The sequence below is a fragment of the Struthio camelus genome, chromosome 14, assembly GCF_040807025.1.
Source record: "Struthio camelus isolate bStrCam1 chromosome 14, bStrCam1.hap1, whole genome shotgun sequence".
Taxonomy (NCBI): Eukaryota; Metazoa; Chordata; class Aves; order Struthioniformes; family Struthionidae; genus Struthio; species Struthio camelus.
The window spans coordinates 15841207-15865822 of NC_090955.1; the positions used below are offsets into that span (position 1 = coordinate 15841207).

Here is a 24616-nt window from a genome sequence, read left to right on the forward strand (position 1 = left end):
AAGTCATACAATATGTATGCTGAACAGTATTTTTAAAGTAAGAAAATGTTTAGACATGTGAATGAGCACCTGTTTTTTTCTCGTACCATCAAATTGAATTGGATTTTAAAATAACTATTCCAATTACTGGAAAATATTACTGTAATTTATACCCAATGGGTCTGTACTCTGTCCTGGACTGGAATGACTGAATATGGGGATGTTTTCTCTCTGGAGAAAGTTTGAGGGACCTATAATGCTCATAAGCTAGTTTATATTGCTCTGTTGGAACTGCTTTATACTTGCTACTGCAAAATCTGTAGCTTCTCTGCTTCTGTTGATAGGAAGGGTAGCAAGTGAGTCTCTGTAGTTGTGGGTATACTATTTCTGTCCACACAGCACGCTCTCCTCCCTAAAATACATGAGATTTAGTTTCCCCCAAATTCCACTCATCTTCCTCTCCAACACTCGCACTATGGCATTACACTGGTTTTGTTTTAGTTTAGCAAAACCATCCTTGAAGTATTAGGTAAAAAAGGATTGCTTTAGAATAATTAATTTTTTTGCTCATAGATTAAAATGGCAGTATAAAAGGAATTTAGTTTCCGAGATCAGAATCATCTGGATGTCTCCTTCCTGCCCTAAGCTCAACTAGAATGGCTCTGTGCCAGCAGGTTCTGTAGCAAGAGGACGAGAAGGGATCTTCTCTCTTCCTCTATGGTTTTTCTCCAAAAAGTAGATGATTATCTCTGTGGCAATTGCTGAGGCCCTGAGGCTGATGCTATCGCTATTGTCTCCAAATCCTGATGCATTGAGACGCATAGTAAATCTTCCTAAGGCTAGGCTCAGTGAATAAGTAATGAAGAACAGAGAACTGGGTAGGTGCCTTTCTCCTATCTGCCATGAAACAATGGTACATGGCTTCTACTCTGTCAAAGACTTTTCACAGCCATGGATGAAGGCTTAAAGTTTCTCCTTAAGATGCATATGCTTCCAGGCAAAAGCACACTTTTATGTACCTTTGGCTTTCTCTCAAAGCTTGAAAATCTATACAACTCAGATTATAGCAGGTAATGGATTGCTAATGAAAATAGAGGTGAACTGTAAGGATTTCTCTAAATCAGGTTTTTCAACTTTTGATCTACAGTCCATGAGCTATCCTTAGAGTCCCAAGAAAGTAAGAAATGCAAGGATGTTGTCAGTGTGCTTCTACTTTCTTTATAGAGGTCTGCATCTTGATTAGAAAAATTTTCAGGGGGAAAATAACAAAAAAAATTTTGAAAGGGCAATGGGGCATTTTCTTGGGTATTCTATACTTCTATCTTCTTATTGCTTTCAGACTTTTCGTAGGTATGTAAAAGTTACACTACTAAAGTGGAGTGTGAACATTATTAAAGAGAAAGAGAGTTCTGGAATAAGATTAGCTTCTCTTTGGATGAGGGACAGTGATCCCCATTTTCATTAGGGATTGATGATTAGCATTAGAGTGCTAACAGAGACTAAAGTTACCATTCTCTGAGAACTGTTCTTCTCAAAACTTCAGGCCAGCAGGAGAAGGAAGATAATTTAACCACAACTAAGAAAGCTTAATAAGGCAAAACAAGAACCTAAGAATACACATCAGTAATGTAAACAGAAGGCTAAGTGGGATAGAAAGTGACTCAAAAGAAGAAATACAAATCATGTATTTATCAGCCATTGGTAATAGAAGGGGAAACTGTTGCTGTGGTATACCGTAAGGGTATTTTATTTCTTTGTTTTAGAGAATCAAGGAACCTGCTCTCCTCATATCTCAGGTCTGCTGCATCTAAATGTTTAATTGTATCCAGTTTATACTGGTGTTAACAGCCTATCATCCCAGAAATCCAAGTTTTTTACTAGCCCAGGCTTTTTTCAGGAGAATTGTACCAGTGTGGAAGGCAGTTGCTTTTGCTCAGGATCGGCCATGAGCCAAGGGAAGGAAAATACAGTTCAGCTCGGATCTCATATAAGATCCTCTTTGAACAGCTACAGAACTTCCACACAAAACTAGAAATAGACAAGGATGAACATCCCAGAGTGTATTACAAATAATGTTATTTGGCCAGAGGATGGTTGGCCCTTGAGAGTTAGGGGAAGCAATTGCATTTTCCCCACTCACCATGAGATACTGTTTTGCTTTGATCAGTCCACTAAAGTTGAGATGGCAGAAAAGCTGCACCAGTTTTTCTGTGAAACTAATTGTGGGCTAGCTCTTGAATATTGGATGACAGCTGAAAATGGGGGAAGATTTGGATATTCATGCTGTGATTAAAATGTGCAAATGTGAACATGTAGATTGGCAAGTGACATCTGTTTCCTTTTAGTGTGTTCCATATAGCTGGAAGCTTCCAGAGGTTTTCAGGGCTCAATAACTTGGCCCAGGTTTTTGCCTCTAGAATTAAAAATGTACTCTTTTTTTTTTTTTTAAATAAGTTATGTCATCCAGAAGTAGGAAAGAGTTGCTAGAATGTAATTTCATATCTATAATTTCTTCCTAAATAGTTAAAAATTACGTTTTCTCATCAAAATGTGTACTTCTGCTTTGCTTTATACAGCTGAGTTGTTTGTACAAAGCGAAAGTGCCAATGTGTTGTGATAGAATTGTTGGTTTTGTTAACTTAGTTTGTATGGAACAATGTTATGTTAGCTTTTTTGATCCATTTTGCCAAGGGCAGTGTTTGCACTGAAGTGAATTACTCTTAATGGAGCAGCCTGGGTGTGGTACAAATGGTTCAGTGTTTCCAAATTATCTATGTTGAATAAATACCACACCTTTATATTTCTGCCCAGTGTCCACAGTGCCACTGTTCAAAATATTTCAGTGTAGTAGTGTGCCTTCCACCTTTGAAACTCGTGGATCTTGACGCATCTCTTGGGGGGGAAAAAGGTGAAAATTCACAAGAATGGCCACTGATGCATAGAAGTAGCTGAAACAAGTTGAACAATTCAAAACATCTCAGCTAGTTCAGATGTATGCTAGTAATTAAAATGAAACAAATGCTTTAGACTATGCTGGCTGTTAAACTTACTGAAAATCTAATATATATCAAGCATCTTAGAATTTTTGTAAGTTGCTTGGAGTATGTTTGCATGGGGTAATGAGGTATCAGTGGAGAAGAGTGATTTTATCAGTATCTGTGTAGACATAGCATGTTTCCTATTTACTGACATCACTAGTGTCAGTAATGTTTTATGCTAAAAATTTTTGTAAAGATTTAATTTACTAGAGATTATTAATAAATCTGGTATTAAAACTTCCTTCTCCCTGCCCCTGAGACAACACTTTTTCAGAACAATTGTGGAATAGATGTTTTATAGCACTGGGAAACAATATACCTAGATATGATGAGGATGCCTTGAGGGAATGGTTAAAGATTACTGAATTTAACTGAATCCAACTTTTGCTCTTCCTCTAATTACCTTTGAAACAAATGGTATTCAGCCTGGTTAATCACCACCAATTTAATTAATTTCACCAGTCTCTTGAAACAGACTTGTTTAAAAAAATCAAGATACATAATCCTAGAGTCCTATGTATATATTGCTATTTATGCTATATAAAGGTAATGAACTCATTCAAAACTTGGTAAATATATAATAACAATATTGAAGAATTTGATAATGTAAGAACATCAAATTCACATTTACCTGTTTTGTTTGGTTAAATAAATTACAAGGGTAGATCTACCAAAGTGCTAATATGATACCCAAAAGAAAACAAAGTGTATGTGACAAGCCTTTTTTTCAAAATGAAAACCTAGATTTTTATTATGTAGCCTTCTCCTGAGAAGTTGATTAACAACAAATATTAGCAAGCTTGTACTTCATTAAGCAAATAACACTGTATTGCAATATTACATTACAATTATTTAGAAGGAAATATTCATTCAAATTAACTTTGTTTTATTGTTAATTTATCTTACTAAAATATACTTCTAATGGTTAAAGCTGAACTATTAGAAACGGTTTGTTTCCTCCCTCCTTTTTCCTATCCAAAACCCCCTTTATTAATCCAAACACAAACAAAAACCCTATCCTATTTCAATATTCTGTCTTAAGGATTAAAAAGAAAAAGAGAGCTGATGAATTACTACTTTCATACTGTGTTTTGAAAATATAATCACTTGTTTTAGGTAGATCTCAATGTAGACAACAGCTATTTTTTTTCTTTCCTTTATATAATTCCATGTGGTCAGTTATTTAAGTCCATTCACATATATCAGCTAAAATACATTTTTGGGGCCCATGGTGGTTATTGAGCTTGTTTGGCTAAGTCAAAGTGTTAAGGTTTTTTCTAGCAGGAGAGAAATATTCAGTCTTTTCTCTGAATGAAATAAATCTCAATGCATTTTTAAACCAGTCATCCTAAATATAGAACATACTATAAACTTTATTTTTAAAGTAATTACTGTAAGACCTAAGATACTTCTTTTTTTCTCCCTGATATATACTGATTACTTTATTCACTATAAACTTATTTTCTAAGATGAAGGGGAAGAGTTTTGTAATTATTTTTTTTTTCCTCTCTCCTAGGTTTTTGAGTTTGAAGGAATAATAGATTTTTGCCTACGAGAAGAATGCAGTGAAACTGCCAATATTTCTAGCTGGAATTATAGATTTGATATTCAACTTTAGTGTTACTCCTTTCTTATTGAATAGTACCTCAAAGTAGAAGAAAAATGTATGGAAGCGCAAGAACAATCAGCAACTTAGAAGGAAGTCCCTCTAGGTCTCCTCGTTTGCCAAGATCTCCTCGCCTGGGCCACAGGCGAACAAATAGCGGAGGAGGAGGAGGAACAGGTAAGACGCTGTCAATGGAGAACATCCAGTCCCTTAATGCAGCCTATGCAACATCTGGACCAATGTATCTGAGTGACCACGAAGGTGTAGCTTCTACTACTTTCCCAAAGGGCACAATGACTCTTGGAAGGGCTACAAATCGAGCTGTATATGGTGGTCGAGTCACAGCTATGGGGAGCAGTCCTAATATTGCTTCAGCTGGACTTTCCCACACAGATGTCCTTTCTTATACTGATCAGCATGGAGGTCTGACCACATCTTCACACCATCATCACCATCAGGTTCCTTCAATGCTGAGACAAGTTAGAGATAGTACTATGTTAGACCTGCAGGCTCAGCTTAAGGAACTACAGAGGGAGAATGATCTTCTCAGAAAAGAACTAGATATTAAGGACAGCAAGCTGGGATCCTCCATGAATAGCATCAAAACTTTCTGGAGTCCTGAGCTAAAGAAAGAGAGAGTATTGAGGAAAGAAGAAGCAGCCAGAATGTCAGTTCTTAAAGAGCAAATGAGAGTTTCCCATGAAGAAAATCAGGTAAGTAATGCTGAAAGGTTTTTTTTCTATTGATTTACAGCTGAGCACTTGATATTTTGCTTATGATACCATATCCTGTTCTGGAGCAAGTCTGACAATAACAACGAGAGTTGTGTATCTTGATTTATCTGCCTGTGGCTGCTAACAGTAGGAAAGCACGCTAATAAGAATCTAGATGCAGGTTATAATTTCCTTGATGCAGCATTCTTTCACGTTATAGCTGAGAAGAATAATTGTTTATTACTACCTACTTTCTTATTTGTGAGACTTTCTGTAGTGCTTTTTCAATGACAGTTGAAATACATCCTTCAACCTTTTCTGAAGAGGTAAATGACCCACTTCTGCAAATGCATAAATAAAGATGCACAGGCATATTTTTATGTGCTACATAGGGATTTACCTGCCCTGTTTTCATTAAAGCTAAAAGAAGATATGCTATTATATTCTCAAATGTAAAACTTTAGAATTCTGCATGCTTCAGAATGAAGTTGTGTTTTCATCTACATTTTTAGAGACCTGTGTGTTAGAAAATGAGCATCTTGTAAATATGCTTTTCAAGTACTTGTATGCATGATGTAATTACTAATATTTTCTTTCCTAAAACTGTAAAAAGATTTAACTCCTTTAATCTGAATGAATAAAGCTATAGTGTCCAACTTTGTGAGATTCTACGCTGTTTTCAAAGCTATATATAAACCAGTTGCATACAGTAGATAAATTTGCATATTGTAAGGCTCCATGCTCTTTTTGATTGGTGGTCATATTGCAAAGCTACTCCTTTTTAGACTATCAACTTTCCTCTGACAAAAACGCAATCCTATGTTTCTTGCACTTACAAATCCCCAATCTAAACTTCTTCATTGACTGGCAGGCAGCAGTAATTGACATTTTTATTTTCTTTCTGTTGAATGTCTGATCACCATGCTTCTCACCAAACTTCCCAGCTCTTAGATATTTAGTTACAAAACATACCTGTGAAAGTAATGTATGCCTGGTTTTGGCTGATACCGGTTATTCTGGTGGGAAACTGACTGAGTTTCAAGCAGGAATTCAGTACAGTGAATTAATATTGTTTGTGCATAACTCAGGTATGCAGGCAGTACTAGATATCAAAAGCAGGTTTCGTGGAGGTTCTGCTTTTTCCAAGAGCCCTTTTGGTGAATTCATAATCTTAGATATTGGTGTCACCTTAATAGAAGAGGAAATATTATAATAAGAGAGTCCTTTGACTTGAAGATACAAAGCAGAAGTCAAGATGAACTTCACAAAAACACAGATTAAGTTTGTAAGGAGGACCCTTACTATTCAAAGAGCCCAATGAAAAATGGAACTGAGATAATTTCATGTAGAAAGCCTATTTCTTACCACCTCAGAGAATAGTGGAATCTGCATGAGACAACAATCAGTCTTTAATCAAAAAGAGGGCCTGTTCAGCAATGAACTCTGCTTGTGAGATGCCAACACAGCAGTGAGTAGGAGTTGATGCAGCTAAAAGCAGGTGATGATGTCTTTTCTGCTTCTGTGTCAGAAGAATTCTTCGTTATTCTGACCAACCCTTTTTCCATTGATGAACTTCCTTTGAGATGTAAAATGTAGAGAAACTGAATCTGTTCACTGTAATGTCTCTGAACTTTTATAGTTTAGAATAGGTTCTATGCAATATTAGAAACTAATTGCTTTGAAGAACAGTCATTTCTATTTTGGAATGAACCACTGATTTTCAGAGGCTAGAAGGGTAGTCTGAAGAAGTACCATTCATGTATTTACTCTGCTTGTATACTCTTTCATGTTTGCTGGTCTTTGTCACCATTTGAAACAGGGTATTGGCTAAATGAAACTTTGATATGATCCAGTGCAGTTATACTTATGTGACCAGTTTGAAGACATATCTCTTTATCAACAATTTTGGATTCTTTTATAGTCCTGTAATGTGGTTTTATAGCTTGAAAGTCTGACTCTCCTGAAATAGAGAGGCCTTTCTTCTCACTTTTTCTGCAAGGACAACTTGTATAATTGCACTGTATTTTGTTAGTGAAATAATGTTTCTTAGTGAAATATCACATTATCATCTTCTATTTAGAGATGACATGGCACATGGAGTCTGAATCTAGTATGTAGAGACTTTGAGTCAGCTACCAAAGTGGTTATGCGTTATTTTTTTCAAAGCTATTTCCGCGTCCTGAAAGGTAAGTGAATTAGTAACTCTATCATCAGTCTTTATTATTCATTCATTTCTTAAATTATAGTATCTCTTTATTTTAATCAAATGCTCTTATTTTTTTAAGAGTGAACTTAAAAGACAGACAGAACATATTTTACCCTATCTATATATTTAACCTGAGTTCTTATGCTATAAGAAAATAATAACATAAAAGATTGGGTCAGATTGAAACTCTGTCTAGCCCAGTATTCCATCACTAGAAATTCCAAAAGCTAATTAGCAGAGCTAGTGTACCATGAGATCTCCACTGAGTACTCTTCCTGATCCAGCAATGGTTTCTGTGTACTCAATAACTCTAAGTTGATTTTTCTTTGAGTTAATCCGGCCCCCTTTTGAACCTGTTTTAAACTTCTAGCATCCGCAACATCTTATGACAAGCAATCCCACAGTTTAGTAGGTGATGCGAGTAGTCACTGCCTTTTGTTTGTTTTTTGTTCTAGACTTTGGCTTTGTTCTAGTCCTTTTGCTCCTAGCAAAAGGAGCCCCATTTTCATTTACTGGAAGAAACATTGAATAGTTGATCTCTGATGCCCACTTCCATGCCGCTTATGATTTTTAGAACTCTGTCACATCCTCCTGCAACTCTTTTTCTAGACAGAAGAGTATTAGTGTATCTAGTACTTCCTTGTATGGAACTGTGCCATTTCCTTGATTCTTCTCTGAATCTTGCAGACTTTTTTTTTTTTTTTTTTTGAAGTGAAGAGACCAGAAGTGCTTATGTTCTTAATACAGGTGAAAAATGCATTATGCATTGATGTGAGTGTTTACTCTCATATTCTGTATGTCTCTCCCAACACTCTGTTTGTTCTTTCTGGATTTTGATGATTTTTGTACTGCTACTGATTACTGAGCTAATGTTTAAATGGAAATATTTATCATAGCTGCAAAATCTCACAAGTAGTTATAATCAATTTAGATCTCATCTTGTTATGCATAAACTTAAGATTATTTTCCCTAGTGCATAGCTTCATGTTTATCTCCCTGAATTTCATCTGCCAGTCTTTGCCTAGTTACTTAGTCTTCTAAAATCCTCTTTACATTTGGCTTTTTTTATTACCCTGAAAAACCTAAAATCCTCAGTGAAATTGGTCATCTTGCTGTTCACCCTGCTTTCTGGGTTACTTATGAATATGTCAAGCAGCACAAATCCCTGTGACAGAGTCCAGCGAAACTTCACAGGGGAATTCTCTCTGTTGTGTGACCTGACCATTTATTTCTACTCTCTTTCTTGTAATCAAATATTTACATATGAAGTGAATTCCTTACTCACCTGGTTATTGATTCCTTCATACAACGGGTTTCAATTAAAATGGTCAAATAACTATATTTTTGGAGACAATGTTGTTGAGGACATCTAAAAAGTTATGCAGTGATAGATCTAGGTATATCCTAGATAGATATTCAATAAGAAGGGAAACTTCTTATTGAAAGATGTTTTCATAGTAGAACACTGAAAAATGTTTTCAAATTGACTGTGCATGATGAAATTGACCCTGAATAGGACATTTGGGCAGTCTCATAGTCAACTTGCAGAACTTGTGGAGCACCAGGGCAATCTCAGCGGACCAGAAAAGAGCAAAGAGGAAGAAGTGACAGCTTCATTGCAGTTCCTTGAAACGTACTAAAAGAAACAATCGAAGAAATGATTTATTTGTAAATACTTAAAATATAAGGAAATGAATAAAGTCAATATGGATTTGTTAAGAATAAAATATGTAACACCAGTCTAATTTTATTGTATGACAGAAAAACAAGCTTTATAGTCGTCACATATATTGAAGTTAGGAAAACTGTTTGCTATGTCTCAATAGCATTCGCACGAGCAAGCTAGTGGGAAGCATACCAGATGAAATTGCTATTATGTGGATGCATATCTGGTTGGAAGACTGTGCTCAGAGTATAATTATCAATGATTCATGGTGCAATTGGAAAGATGATGCCTAGAGAGATTCAGCAAGGATCTGTCCTATGTTTGAGGTTTTCATCAGTGGCCTGAATGATGGATGTGCGTTACATTCCCAGAGGATATCAAGCTGGGGAGGGCTAAAAACATCCTGGAAAATAGGATTATAATTGAAAATGATTTTGACAAATTGGAGAGATGGTCTGGAAAAGCAGAATGTGTTTTAACAGAAAGTTGGTAGAATTTAAAGCCGCCTCTTTGAAGCAAGAGAGCTAGACAGATATTATTTATGGACAGTGACTTGGATATTCCTGATTTTCTTTTAAAAATTATTTCACTTTTGCAGCTATATGCTCTATTTTTTTGATATCGGAACCCAAAGGCACATTAGTTGTCTCTCTGTTCCTGATTCTTTCTGTCATTTTTTTTTTTTCATAACACAATTAGTATTGTTCTTAAAATGGACTGAGTATATACAGAGGGGCAGGAATACTCTAAGCCTTTTTTAAACTCTTAACAGTGGTTCTTCTTGGAGTCATCAATTTGCCGTGTCTTAAACAGAGATTTTGCATGTTTTTTCCAGGTAGATTGCTATTCTTACTAATCTTATTTGAATATATTATAAAGAAGAATTATAGAAGATTTGCCTGGTGATCAAAAGGGTAGGAGGAAGAAAGAACTGAGAGAACACCAAAAATCCTTCAACAGTATTAATTCCCAGGATTGCTGCCTGCCTGTTGAAATAGATTGAGAACTGGCTTATTCATGTGGATAACACAATATATCAAAGTTTAGCAGTTAACACACTGCTTTTGTGACACTACGATAATTGAATTAGATCTGCTATGGTGTTTTTAAATAATCTCTAAAGTCAGTCGCAGAAAGTAATGAACTGTTTACCTGCTTATAAATGTCATTATTTAATACTACATAATAATACAAATATGAATTACTGCCGACAACAAACAGTGGCTCTTGTTCAGTCATGATATGGTTATATGATGTTATTAGATATATATGGTGAATTTAATCCTTTTTTTTTTTTTTTTCTGACAGGAAACAAGGTAATTCTAATTTGCTTAATGTGTTGTTTGAAAACATACTGTAACTTTTGATCTTCTTTTGAAGTTTCATTTCTGCCCTGACACCACAGGAGTTTGCTTCTGATAATGAGATGAAGAGAAAGGATAAAAAGGATAGTGAACAGTCCCTCTGAAAGGGTGATAGGTTTGAATACAAAATTGTTCCTTGAAATAATCTCTGTACATCTGTAGCAATATAAATAACTCCTAGATGCTGCAATTAACAAAATAAAGCTGATAAAATATAGTAATTTAACTGGTAGATAAGTTTATGCATATTCATAAAATCAGAATTGTGAGTAGCTATTTCTATGTTACATCACATGTTCTTCTCTTTTGCTTTGTTTCATAATAAGTATCTAAGTAGAACAGTAAAAGAAAATACACCAAGAAACACTCTGGAATGCTGTTTCCCTTCTTTGTATGAATTACCTAAAATGCATTCCTAGGAAAATCTTGATCAGACTAATATATATATTCTTGTATAAAACTGCTTACAGACCATATACTTATTTTGTTGCTCTGATGCATTGTACATCATCCCAAATACACTCTTTTAATCATTGTCATGCCATGTAAAAGAAAAGGCAGGAAGCAAGGGATATAATTTAATTTGCTGTAGCTTTGTTAAGTTATCTGGGAATTAGTCAGTGGAGGAAACCAAAAAACAAACAAAAAAACCCCCTCCAAACCCACAAGAAAGAACCCCCCCCACCCAAAACCCCCAAACCAAACTTCATGCAGTATAGCTCAACCCTTCTTAACTTTTTCCAGTCATTTCCATGGCTGGCATCAGCCCTACCTGCTTCCAAACGGGACAGTCTCTAACTGAGACGCTGCTGGCATCCTCTAAATGCAAGTCAAGGGAAGTTGAAGATGTGTTCTCCTCATTCAGTCTGACTACTAGCTTCCAAGCCTATGTTCTTCAGCTTTTTTGGAGACATTTTGTTTATTGTCATTAAGTTTATAGGGGCTTGATTCCAGTGGAATACACAGAGAGTTGCTAATAATTAGGTCTCCGGTTTGAGTTCTCAGATAGTATTTTGTTCCTTCATGTACTTCAAAGTATACCCTTGATTAGTGGTTGGAAAGGTGGCTCCCGTTGTCCCTAAGTAACAGGCTATCAGAGGATTTTTGTAGGATATAAATACCTTGCAGGCTGCCTCATTGTCTCTGTGTAAATGTGAGCAATACCTTGTTGAAACTTATTGTGAGTACTCATGGAGTACAAGGTTACTTACAGAAGATAAAGCTAGTAACCAGAGAAATGGAGATTTCTTAATGCTTTAACATGCTTCCTGAGGTATGTTAGCACATTTATACGCAAATGTAAAACAAACAAGGAAAATGTACTATCTGCAGTGTTTTTTTTTTTTCTAAATGTCTTTCTTCAAGATAAAGTAATCAGTGTAAATATTTTCAATTCAACTTTGTAACATAGGTTTTATGCCCAAAGAAAGTCTGCTTTAATGTATTTTTTTAACATAGTTTCACAATGTTCATTCTTCTTTTCTGTTTTTCGGTATACTGTTATTTCCTGCTTTCTTCAACTTGTTTTTATTTTTAATACCTTTTTGTTAAGAGCTGCATGCTACATGCTTACTTATTGGTTTAGTCTTATTTTGGATGATATTTTCAATATTTTCTTCATTTAAACTTATTTACATCGGCAATTTAGGAAAGTGCAAGATATTTCCACTTTTTTAAAAAATATGAGAGTGCTTAAACATTTAAATGTGGAATACATTAATTATTAATTATAGAGCAGAACTCCAAAATCTGAAGATCAAAGCATAATGATAAAGTTACATTCATTTAATTTAAAAATTAGGAAAAAAAAAAGAAAAAAAAAAGAAACACCCTTCTATTAAATAAGTGGGCTAAAATAGGACAGTTCTGCTGAGGAATGAGAACGTATAGGTGGTGTGAAGCCAGAGTGAATAAGCTATACCAAACACCTGTGTATGTTGGCTTTTGTGCTGCAGTTAGTGATGATGGAGGGAAGGATGTTCGACTCTGGTGGAGAGAATAAAGAGGTAGGGGACTGGTCATGATAATGCTGTAGCTCTCGAGGGAACTGTTGAGGAAAGATCAGCCCAGAAGGTAATATGGGTTGAGTGAATGTGAAATGTAATATTTTTAGCATTTTTTTAAACAGGATCTTTAAATCTAAAAAAGATTGGGAAAGACTGAGCTAGAGAAAGAACAAGGGAGGAAATGTGTCCCTTTAAGTGTGCAAGTGCTTGCTTAGTCTTAACTGAAGCCTTTTGGTGGTATTATAATTTAGATAATGCACATGTACATGTTATATAGCAGAAACTAATACTTTTGTATGAGAATTATACCACATGTTAACAATCATTAGGAAAGGATAAATATTAATAAGTGCATCCTTTTTTTTTGCATTTTTTGTATTTTTATGATATATGAAGAGAGGCCTGAAGAATATAATTGTTAGTTTTATTTAAATTTTTTTTCCTCTGGTGTTGAAAAGCATGACGAGCATGAATTCTAGTTTTTCCTTTACTCTGGGATCCTTTGGGGTTATTAGACTGTGTGTGCAACTCTGTCAGCTGAAGGAGCACTATTACTGGATTTTAAACAAAAGGTGCTTTATTCAGAATGTTAATTAGAATTTGATTTTAAAAGTTGGAAAAGAGATTTAAAAAAAACTGCCAAGAATATGAACAAAATGCCTGCTTTGGTCAGTGGGATCAGAATCTTTGTGGTTTTTTTGTATTTTTTTTTTTAATATAGAATGTTACTCATTCTCAACTAGGCCAGTAACAAAGTGCGAGCACAAAAAAATTATGGGTATTTCAAATGCATCTTTAAGTGTCATAATGAGTGCCTCTTAAGGTACTTAAATGCTCTTAAGTTACTTAAAAGAAGCATTTTAAAAAAGTGATGTTTTAAGAAAGATTATATAGCTGATCATATAGCTGAAACAGCATTCCACTGAGAGGTGATTAGAGCTTTATAATGCTGTATGGCTCAAGATTGTGATCTCATCAGCTTTAACTGAACATATTCATATCCTTAGTTAACATTTGATGGAGCATCCTGAAGTACTACAAAAAGTGCTGCTGTGATGGATTTCCTGTCCTATAATGGTGGTTGTTATGTACTAGATAAAACTTAACACTGAAATATTGAAAAGGAGTTTTCTGCAAGGCTACTGGGTTATTAGCTGATATTTTAGTCAAATTTGGTAAATTTCCCTTGCAAATTGGATACTGTTCTGTCCCCCATTCTGAAGTGTTCTGTGGCTGTGGTGTTCAGCAGTGGTCTGTTGTGTTGCTGTGTGGGTAGAATATAGAAGGCCTAATTCTGAGAGGGTCTCTGAGGATGACCACTTCAAGAAATTCAGATCTGTCAGGAAGCAGGTTGAGATAAAACTACCTTTAAGTTATCCCTGCATGTCTTGGCTTTTGGGCTAATAGCATTGCTGCAGGCTGCTCCTTCAGTAGATATAGATAAGCCACATAGTAGGGTACTTCACACTGCTAGAATGACCTAAAAGGAGATGCAAAAGGTGGGAGAGGTATATTTTGTATATAAGCCATTGTGAGTTTGGTAGAAATGAAAGGTGTTAGATTCATAGCAAAACTTATGAATCATTTGATAATACAGGAAGTTACTTTTAAAGCAAGGCTTACAAAGCATAAAAGAAGTCTTCTGAAAAAATTATCTAAACATTTAATTTCATGAATAGTACTGCTTCTCACAGGTATCATAGATCATCAAACGTTATCCTTTCTTTTCCTTGCCTTTTTTTTTTTTTTGATTTCTCTGTTAGATTCTGTTAACTGTTTTCTTTCCTGCCTCTAAACCTTGGGGCCTTACAATTAATCTGAAAAAACGCTGGAAATGATTCTCTTCAGAATTTTCTATCCTCTGAAGTGGGGGAGAGTCTGGGGAGGAAGTACTGAAAAATGAGTTGCTCCTTTCTCATTATATAGTTTTAATCTTTACTGTTTCAGACCTTTTCTCTCATTTTGGTCCTTTCATCTTGATTTTTCTGAGGGTTGTCCCTGTTTTATCTGCCAGACAGTTGATAGTGCCACATTCAATTAGTCTGCAACAAAGAACTCCACTCTCTAGGCTATTTCTGAAAAACGTGATCCTTTTGGGTGTCCTGCAGAGCATTATATATTTTTTTATATATATGTATATAATTTAAAGAGAAACCTGCCTGATACTTCTTAACCCTTTTCTTTTTCCATTATGTCTCTGAGCTTAGATATTGGCTCTTGGAGACCAAAAAAAAAAAAACTGTGATGGTCACTTAACCAGTTGGTCACTAGTTAAATGACCCCATGAAAAAGACTTGCTGAATATCTGCCTGTGTGGGAGTTGCATTTTGTTAACATTGCGTAGGATCAGATTGTCTGTAGTAGGAGCAAGTAACTCTTAAATTTAGTAATTTTAGAATGTTTGGCCTGTGGGGTGAGGAAATCGTATTTACTTTTCAAATCTACTTATGCATCTGCCACAATATAGTTATTTCTCTTACTCTCACCACTGAAGATGATAGACAAAGCTAACAAAACATATGTGAGGTGATGGCCGTAGGCTTCATATGAAGTACTCTTTGAACCGTGAAGGGAAGGGAATAAATGATGTTTTTGCCAAAAGGAAAATCCTGAGGCATATCAATGTAAACACTTCAGTCTTGGCGACTTAGAGAACACGGAGGTAAGGTAATCTCTGTTCTAGTTCTGTGTACAGCTGCATGAGAATGTAAAGGTCCTCACAACATCACATTTCTATAGAGGAAAAGCAGAGGTCAGTAGAAACAAAAGGGAAAGCATAACACAGGTTGAGATGTACCTTCAGAGGAGTAGTAAGACTTGAAATAACGTCTACTTCTTGCATTGACCCAAGTTTCTCATTTAATTGAGTTCAGTATTCTATTCTTACTGCAAAATCTTTGAATAAAAAAAAAAGACGGAAAGAGGCAGGGAGTAATATTTTGAGGGGAAAAAAAAATTTCTAAGTACGTATGTATTTTAGTTTACATCATTTCTAAACTGATCTTGCAATGTCTTTTTAAATTTGCAGATAGACAGTCTGAAAGAATAATTGTTAGTTGTGAATTCTTTCCCTCTATGTGATATTAACTCCAGATAGCTAATGCTTACAGTTAAAGAGCAAAATTGTTAACAACTTCCAATGAAGAAATGCCTAAATATCATGTTTTTGTATTCCTGCTGGATATAGTTGAGAGTAGATGTGAAATAGCTGGTTGCTATAAAACCCTGGCTGACCAAAGCATTAATCAAAAATTCAAACTTGAAAAGCTCAATTTGAAATCAATAAGTTTGTGATAAAAGCCAACTGCTTTATTTAAGTTTAAATAAAAGTTTTCTATTTGCTGATGATCCTACCTTCCTTCCCTTTGTCAAAAGTTTCTACCCTTCCTTGAGTGATGGAAACTAAGCTGCATCTTGCATTTTGATGGAAACCAAAATTCCCGACTGTTGTTTATTGTATGTTCAAAAATTCTAATTCTTCCTGTGGCACTGTGAAAAAGTACCTGCTTGTCAGCACAGCTCTCTGGAGTATTGAAAATGTGTTACCTACATAAAAATATTTTAAATAAAGGTTTGTCCTGAGTTTAATGCTAACATAAATACTTTTAGGAACATTGTATTGTATTGTATTATTTGTTTTCAAATATATTGTGAAAGATGCAACCATTTTATCTTTCTACGGATTGTTAATGATGCCATGAAAATTATGATGTTCCACTGAAATAATATTACAATGTTCCAGAAATCTGAAGCTCTTCACACAACTTGTGTACAGAAGGACATTCTGTTGTGTACCAGTATATGTTTTACTATCAAGCTTCTGATACCAGTCAGAACTGACAGAGATTTGACATAATTTTTAATCTTTGATTAACAGCTTCTTAGAAGGTCATCCCCTCTCTTGTGGACCATATTTATCTATATTCCGAGTTTGCTTGAAATGTGGATGTGAATGAGCTGCATAATTGCATATCTGCAATTATAAGTGCACTAATACTGTAGTACTTTCTTTACCTTAGAATGATGCATATTTGTCTGCAGATTTCCCAGCGGGGTTAGGAATGGGAGACTAGTAAACTAGAGAGCAGAAAGCACAAAAGTTGCTTAAGAAAGCAAAAGCAGGCATTCTTCATCCTGTTCAGATAGTTCATCCCCTGAAGAGGGAGAGCTGTCAGAATAAGAATTTGAACAATTGGACAAGAATACTCATGGTAGGTTTTTTCATATGAATACTCTGCATTTATGACTGACTTGATTGCAAAATGAGCAAGCAGTGCTAATCTGGCAAAGCCCAAGAAAGAATATTTCTAAATAATATTTCAGAGAAGAGCGTGTGATTTTCTTAAATGAATATGTAGGTATAACCATAAAGCAGGAATGGAAGCCACTCTAGTAATAAAAAGTTCGGGTCAAGTCGGTAGGTCATTATGCCTTTCGGAGCTTATAAAAATCTTACAGGAAGCACTGCTTCAACATGTAGACAAGTGGTGCCATTGAGAACTAAACAAAAAATGGTATTTCAGAAGGAAAATTTTGTAAATTTATAAGAAAATAAAATTCTCCTTAGGGGAGGATATCGTACCATATTTACTTCAACTAGAAAGTCTCTTTTAAATATTCATGTCACAATGGTCTCAAAAGAACATAACTGTTGATCCAACTGAAAACTGTATTTGAAACTATACAGTTCCAAAATTTTCCTCAGTGTTCCTTTGCCAGGTGTGTTCAATGGAATCATTTAGTTTTCAAACTTGTGTGATAGAATCTACTCTTATTGTGGGTATTCTTGAACTTATTTTTGGAAAAATTCCTGAGGTGAAGTATATTTAAAAAAAAAAAAAAAAGTCAATTTTTATTATCATGAATTTGATGGCAAACTGTGAACAGTAAACAGTATGGTATTACTATTATTTCAGATATTGTACCACAGCTCAATTACAAAAACAGTTAAGAAGCAGTTTGATAATGAGAAAGTATCTTCACCTTAGACTTTTTGTTTTTAATGTTCTTCCTCTGAATTTACTGTATGTTTTAAATCTGCTAGTTTCGGAGAATGGCATTTTTGCCCAGTCTGGTGGTGGTTATTTCAGGAATTTTGACTCACTTCTCAGTCTTCTTACAGGTGCTAGATGATTGAAAACTTGTGATTTTACAGCTGCAACACTGAGTATTATACATGATGCCTTTTTCAAGAAGTTCCATAATTTGCAGGATTTTCATTTTCATATTCTGAGGAAGGCTTGTACACATTCCTTTACCCTGTTGGTCATCCGTCAGAAATGGATGTTTCAGCTTGTAGTGTTTTATTTAGAGAATGTTTCACATATGTCTCATTTATTTTGAATTCTACTCCCAGTGGACTATGACCATGTTTACTTGCTGTTTTAATAGTCAAACCTGAAAGTTATGTGCTTTGACGAATACATGAGCGTTAATGACATCTGACCTTTGCTATCTCATTTATTTTTGCTTTTTCCTTGGTCTCTGTCTCCTCCTGTCATCTTTTTTCTGTCGGTCTTTGATTCTTATTGGAAGGGTCATAGTGTATTTGCAAGGCCTTTTTTTGCAACTTTAATTTTGTGCCAGATGGGCAGTCTCACACTTTCTTCATTTTTTTTTTTTCCACTCCCCTCTGAGAGCTTGTCCCTGCTGCTTTCTTATAGCTGTCACTAGTGTTTGTGTGGCTGCATAATATGACATTTCAGGGACAAAATATTTTAATTTTTGCCTTCAGCTGGTTCAATTCCCTGCTTGCTCACATCTACCATCCTGTGAATGGTAGTGCTGGCATAAAGCAGACACAGGGTTGAGTAGCCAAGACTAGGAGACGAAGGTGAGACCTCAACTTCTGGCAGCGGCTCAGACTCTGCTTCTGAATCTCCATGTTGCTGAGGCTTGACTGCCTTTGGCACCTAAGCAATTTCTTAAAAGAAAACTTCTTGTTGTACTACAATGCAGCCTTTGTTTCAGGCATGCCCCAATGGGTACAGAGAATAATAGTCAAGACTACTTAATGTATTTTGTATTTGCTTACTTACCTCATGAGAAAATGGTGAAATCAGTTTTAAGTATGCACTGAAATTCTTGCTAGACTACAATGTGCAAAACAGTTTGTCATTGAATTAAATTCTCTTTTGTATGTCAATAGTGCTTATAGCTTTGGCATCTTCTTTGGTGTTGGCACTGAACACTTTATTTTCAAATGTCTGCAAGCATTTTTTTATTCTAACTTGACATCATCTGACGTATTCTTCAAGTTTTTAAGTGACTTGAATGAGATCTTCCTTTCTCTGCTACCATGTAGAACAAATATGTATATTTTATTATCCTGATTTAATAGTATCTACAGCAAATATTAGTTTTTTCAGCTTTGAAGGTTTATTTTCTCCATATGTTTTTCAAAAGCTAAGTAATCATCTGCTTTCAATAAAGGATAGTTGTAACAATTGAGGAATTCTGAAGTGTGCAAAAAAAGTTTTCCATGGGGAAAAAAATCAGTGAATATTTTTATGAAGTATGTATCTTCTTCCTCTCATCTATTGCTTGATTCATTTTTCCCAGATGGTAGAAAATTCTGGAAAGCGCTTAACAGGGTTTGCTGCTGCTGCTGTTGTTTTTAATTCAGCTAGCAAAAGAGCATGGGAGGACTGTATGTGATCAAAAAGAGTGAGTCAGTCTGTTTAAACTCCTTATTTATGCCATTTACACTTCTTACATAGTCAGTATTATTCTGTTGTTTTCTGTTTACATAGTTTTAACTGTGCATTTTTTTTGTCCTTTAAACCTAAAGTCATGAAGGTCTTCGATATCTTGAGGTAGTAATTCTACACTCTAGAGTATGGCTACTCACGTGCTTTTTCCAGATATACAAGCGTGAACATTTAATTGCCAACAAATTAGGTGAATTTCCTCTTTATTGGTGCTTTGAATCGTGTGGTGGTTACAAGCAACTTTTCTTTCTGTTTCACTACACAGGAGACCTGAGTAGTTTACTTCAGAGGAGGAGAGAGGGAAATGCCTGTTACTGTGGCATTAGATATTAATGTATTTAAAAAAAAAAAAAAAAAGAAAGAGGAATTTGTAATCAGTTCCCAATGTAGAAAAAGTAAACCCCCAAACCTGAATCATTTCTGTCTTACTGCCAGAGGTTTCATTCCTTAAGGTGGAGTCACACAAACTGTACTAGGCCTCAAGCATGTGTGAGGGGATAAAAACCTTGGGTGTGAGGAATCATGAAAAGAGGCGAGGTTTTCAGTGCCACAGGCGTTTATCCTTCCCCTCTCTCACATGACTGTGCTACATCGTAAGTGAGTGTTTCTGTGGTGTACTGTACCTCAGGATCGGTTGACCGAAACAAGCAATCATTTGAGAACATGGAGCCGGACTTAATGGAGGGCTCTGTGAAAATACCTCAAAGCCATTACAATGAGCAAACCAATCAGTAAACTATGGTAATCTGTCATTTGATCTATCCTATCTGAAAAGAGATACCTCTGTGAACTGCTGTCTAATCGAAAGGGGCTCACATACCACCTTTACAATTCATACAGGAGAAATATCCCCTTTCCTGGTAATCTGGAGCAAGGCCTCCTGCTGAGTCAGAGTGATTTTTACCTTCTCTAATAGAATATGAAATATGAAAAACCTAGTTATATCTGGTCAAGCTCTTTAGCTTGCTGCTTCTAACATGAATTATTAGATATATACAGACTACTTAGATACTGAAAGCAGGCTTCACTTTTTCGTGGAAAAATTCAAGTATGTGCAGTCTGTAAGCTGTAGATGGGGGGTAAGCTTTTTGGTGCAAATTCCGGAAAAGCTTGAAATAGTATAAATCAAAGCAATACAGAAAAAAGAAAGCCCAAAAGACAGTAGTATATAAAATAACCATATCATGAGGTGTTCCTTCCTTTGTTTTGAATAGTAAGAAGTATAATTCTTAAATTCAGGCATTAAACAGTATAGAGGAGATGAAGTTTTCTTTTGGAAAGCTATTTTGAAATTATGAAGCCTTAGGTTTTGCATGCAAAGCAAGAAAACTCAAACAAAATCAGTAAAGAAATATTTTCCATTTAGGCTTAAGAAGTGATTTTGTCTTTGCCCGTGAATTTTGCATTTGTTAGTGTAGTTATAGGAGCATCCTTTTAGCTGTCATCTGCAGAGATGAGCAATGAATTTCTGTACCCTTTAGAAGAATACATTGCATTATGTGTAGATTCCTAAAGCAGCTTCTGATGTTTCATTTTTCATCAAAACAACAATAATCCAAAGAAAAGATTTGGCTTTAAATTAAAGACTGGGATCTAAATTAATAACATTAAATGAAAACGTTTAGATTGATTAAAATGGATTTTAATTGTATTTAAATTAATGGAAAAATAAACTCTACCCTTAAAAATAGTCTTACAGCTTTACCTATTCTTAGGCCTATTTTATGATTTATGACTTTTTATTTCCCCTCCCCTCCAAGCTAGCATGATGGAACAAATTGAAAGTCCCACATTTCTTCCCCCTTCAATCTAGAACCTTCCAAAATCAAGGAAAGTAAATCAATCTTGCCTCCTTTACCACTAATTCTTGAAGAACATCCTACCCTTCGTGAACTGTTTGAATCTTTATTGAATACAATACCTTATTTGTCTGCCCTTTCATGGAAATACCTGAAAGAATGCCCTGAAATTATTTGCAACTGTACAATGACTAAATGCAGTGCAAAAAATATGCTTTTGAGTCTAGCCATGGCTTGTAAATGCCTATGCTGAATGGATAGCTGCCAAATTCTGTGCAGTAAGGTTGGTGTGAGGAGTATGTGAAAAAGTTTATGCTATCACTGAAGTAATATAGGAAATCAAGCAAATATGTTTCCTTTGTGCTAGGAGGAAAAAAAATTCTGCACGGAAAACCCAATATGGAAGAATTAGAACTTGGAAGGAAGGAGTTAAGTCATCTTTTGAATCCTTTACTTGATCATTGAGCATGAATGTCAAGAGACATTACTCCTTCCAGTGGGAAATTTTCTTAGCAACCTGGAAAATGGTTACAAACCAGAGAGATTTGTCTAGAGTTAGGTGAATGCTTTTACCAGAAGAAAGTCAAGTCACTTGAATATGAAAATATAATTGCTGAGACCATGTTGGTACCTTTTCATAAATGCTGGAATGAAGAACACATGCTTGAAGAGAAGTGTGTTCACATGTGTCCACAGGATTGTGACTAATGTGCTTAAACTTTAAAAGAATTACTGAATGAATTAAATGAATATTTTACTGTACCAGGACCAGTGCTAAACAAACAAACAGAAGAACTTGGTACAGTATAAGTTTTAGCACATTAGGAGGCATCCCAAAAATCCACATCAGATTCTCGGCAGAGAAATGATTTAAACAAAAAAGTAATAAAAATGAATTTTTGTCTACCCCGAATCAATCAATATAGCTTATTGTTTTATCGTTTTTATTTTTTAAAATCTTTTTTTTTTTTTTTTTTTTTTTTTTAGGAATTTTACTTCAACAAGATGCATGTGGCTCAGGAAAGAGAAGCTTAACGCACCTTTTTGTACATTTTCTGATCTTGTCTATTAGATACCATTTTCTTTTTCTTTCATAATTTTGCAATGATTCCAAAACCTGTCTTTTTTTCTCTTAAGCTCTTTATCATGAATTTTTTTTTGTCAGCCCTATAAGGAACAAAAATGCCTTGTATCTCTAGCTAATTCCATCAGACCAATGCTCCTGCAATTTTAAGATGTCCAGAAATGTTGAGATCATGGCCATGTAGAACTAAAGCAGTTGTCCATCCAGCTAGATCTGCTATTATTAGATTCTTGGGAAGATGCAGGAAACCCAATCATAAACAGTTAGTGCCTTGCTTTATTTGTTAGTAATTGGCTTATGCCCTAAAACTTGATTTTAATTTCAGTGTAGTTTTGTGGAAATCCTTACTGACATACATGTCTTAATTCTTTTTTGAATTCCACAGCTTCCTTCTCAGTGATGGCTGATGCACTGTTTATGTCATAAACTAACATTTTCTGTTACATCTCAAAGTTTTTGTATTTTAGTGTTAATGTTGTTCTGAAACAGAGAAAGTTAACAGTGACAGCAAGTTGAGCACTGGTAACATGTCGCTTACCTTTTGTGTCACAAGACAGCTGTTCCCTTTTCTTCCCCTTGCACTGAAGAGTGCTAAGGATTTCTATGTCTGTAAACAAATACAGATATTACTATTATTCCAAACATGGTACATGTTGCCACTCTGTATGATGCGCATTTAGGCAGAAAGTGCTTTTTGTATCTTGAGAGATAAGCAAAAAGATCAAACAAGCACAGTGAAAAGTCAGCAATGACTTGATCAAAATTGGCTGGAAGAAAACCTGAGAGCATGACTTTGAGGAAAGGCGAGGAAAAGAGCTTTGGGTGGAATGCTAGCTAACTAGGATTTAGAACTATGAATAAGTGCTGTCTCTTCTAGTCTTTTGGCTTTTGATTTCAGCTGTGTTCAGGAATAGAGGAATTCTTAAACATGACTTCATGAAGAAACGCTTGATTTTTATCAATTCATTTTAGTTTAAAGAACCTGCAACACTAGGAGTTTTCCTCCTGTCAGAAAAGGTAAGCTATAATATCGATTACTTAATACTTGGTGAACCAACTGCAGCAAAGCTAAAGAGGATAAAAAACAAAACAAAACCCATCCAAGTTCTATCCATAGGCATTCTGTGAATAGAATTGAGACTAAAATGTGGGCTGGAGGGGAATGCAGCAGAAGGGCGGAACTTGTACAGAGTTCATTTGATCGTGACTACTATGGCTGGTGTGTTTTCTAGTGGATGATATTTACAGGCACGTTTGCAGCCATCAGTATGACATGTGATGCTTACCTCTTTTGACTTTGTGAAATTTGTGCCTTTTAAGTTTGTTAGTGTATATATGCAACTAGTTTAAGTGTCCTGCTCTGTAGACAGCCTATTCATCAGTGAGAAATTTCAGGCTTTAAATGAAATATATAGTTTTTCCAATAGAAACTTTCAGAATTGAAACTATGATCACTGATGTATGGGGTTACTATCACTGGTAGATATAAAGAAAGTTATCTAAAGGAGTTGAAGTGAATTTATTGTGATACAGTAATACTCTAAAATTCTTACTTGGGCAAAACTCTTAGTTTATTAGGTTGTTGGATTACATCCTCTCAAAAGCATGTCGGATCCTTGTGGCCAGTTACCTGCATCCCACTGATAATTTCTGAGATCATGGTTTTTGTGAACTGTTTGGCAAAGAATCTCCTCTATTTCCTCACCATGGCTTTATTAGAGAAGGATATGGAGTTCTCCAATGGAGCCTAAATATCATTGTTTTCTCATGCCCAAGTTAAAAGATGCACTTCATTTCTCCTGTAGAGTTGTACGTTGTCTAATAGGCTCACTGATGTCATGGTAGTCCTCTTTTCTATGTCTGTTTGTACCTTCTTTCCCTCAAATTAAGAGATTTTATGGTACTCAGATGTTACTGTCGTAAGAGATTTTAGACCTCGGAATGATTAACTGGTTTCAGTTTTGTATATTTAATGGAAATTCTGAAATTTACGATATATCTGAAGATATAGGAGTTAATGTAAAATTATGGGAAGGTGTTCCTTTTATGGTTTTGCATATTCTTTTAACTTGTCTATTCTGTCCATTTTCCTACCTTGCTCTTTCTTCATCGCTTTGCTACTTTGTATTTGATTTTTTTTTCAATGTTAAAAAATGTAAGTATATTTTTAGTGCTGAAATTTAGCATAGTCTTTCTGTATAAAATAGAGAGCTTACTGAAATTATATCAGACCCCTGCAGTCTCCTTCAGGACTTACTTTTCTGCATGTTTTCAAGAGAATGAAAGTTATAGTTCATAGATGATCTTTCACAAACAGCTCAATATTATGTGTTATCATCAGCTGGTAAGAGTTAGTCTGCTCCTGCACACTTGTCATGGCTATTTGGAGAATCACTTTTGAGTGCATCTTTTTAAAATTGTGGCTGTGATGGGAATTCCAAATTT

General features: G+C 35.2%; 1 protein-coding gene across 17 annotated transcripts in view; it reads left to right on the forward strand.

Moving 5' to 3' along the window:
• The window catches only part of ERC2 (ELKS/RAB6-interacting/CAST family member 2), a 551724-nt gene that overhangs the window by 16525 nt on the left and 510583 nt on the right, over window positions 1–24616 (forward strand). For all 17 annotated transcript variants that reach the window (XM_068907565.1, XM_068907568.1, XM_068907571.1 and 14 more), the window contains one exon: window positions 4534–5336. In XM_068907565.1, coding sequence (XP_068763666.1) covers window positions 4680–5336 — 657 coding nt within the window. In that variant the 5' untranslated portion in view covers window positions 4534–4679. The remainder of the gene's footprint in view (window positions 1–4533; window positions 5337–24616) is intronic.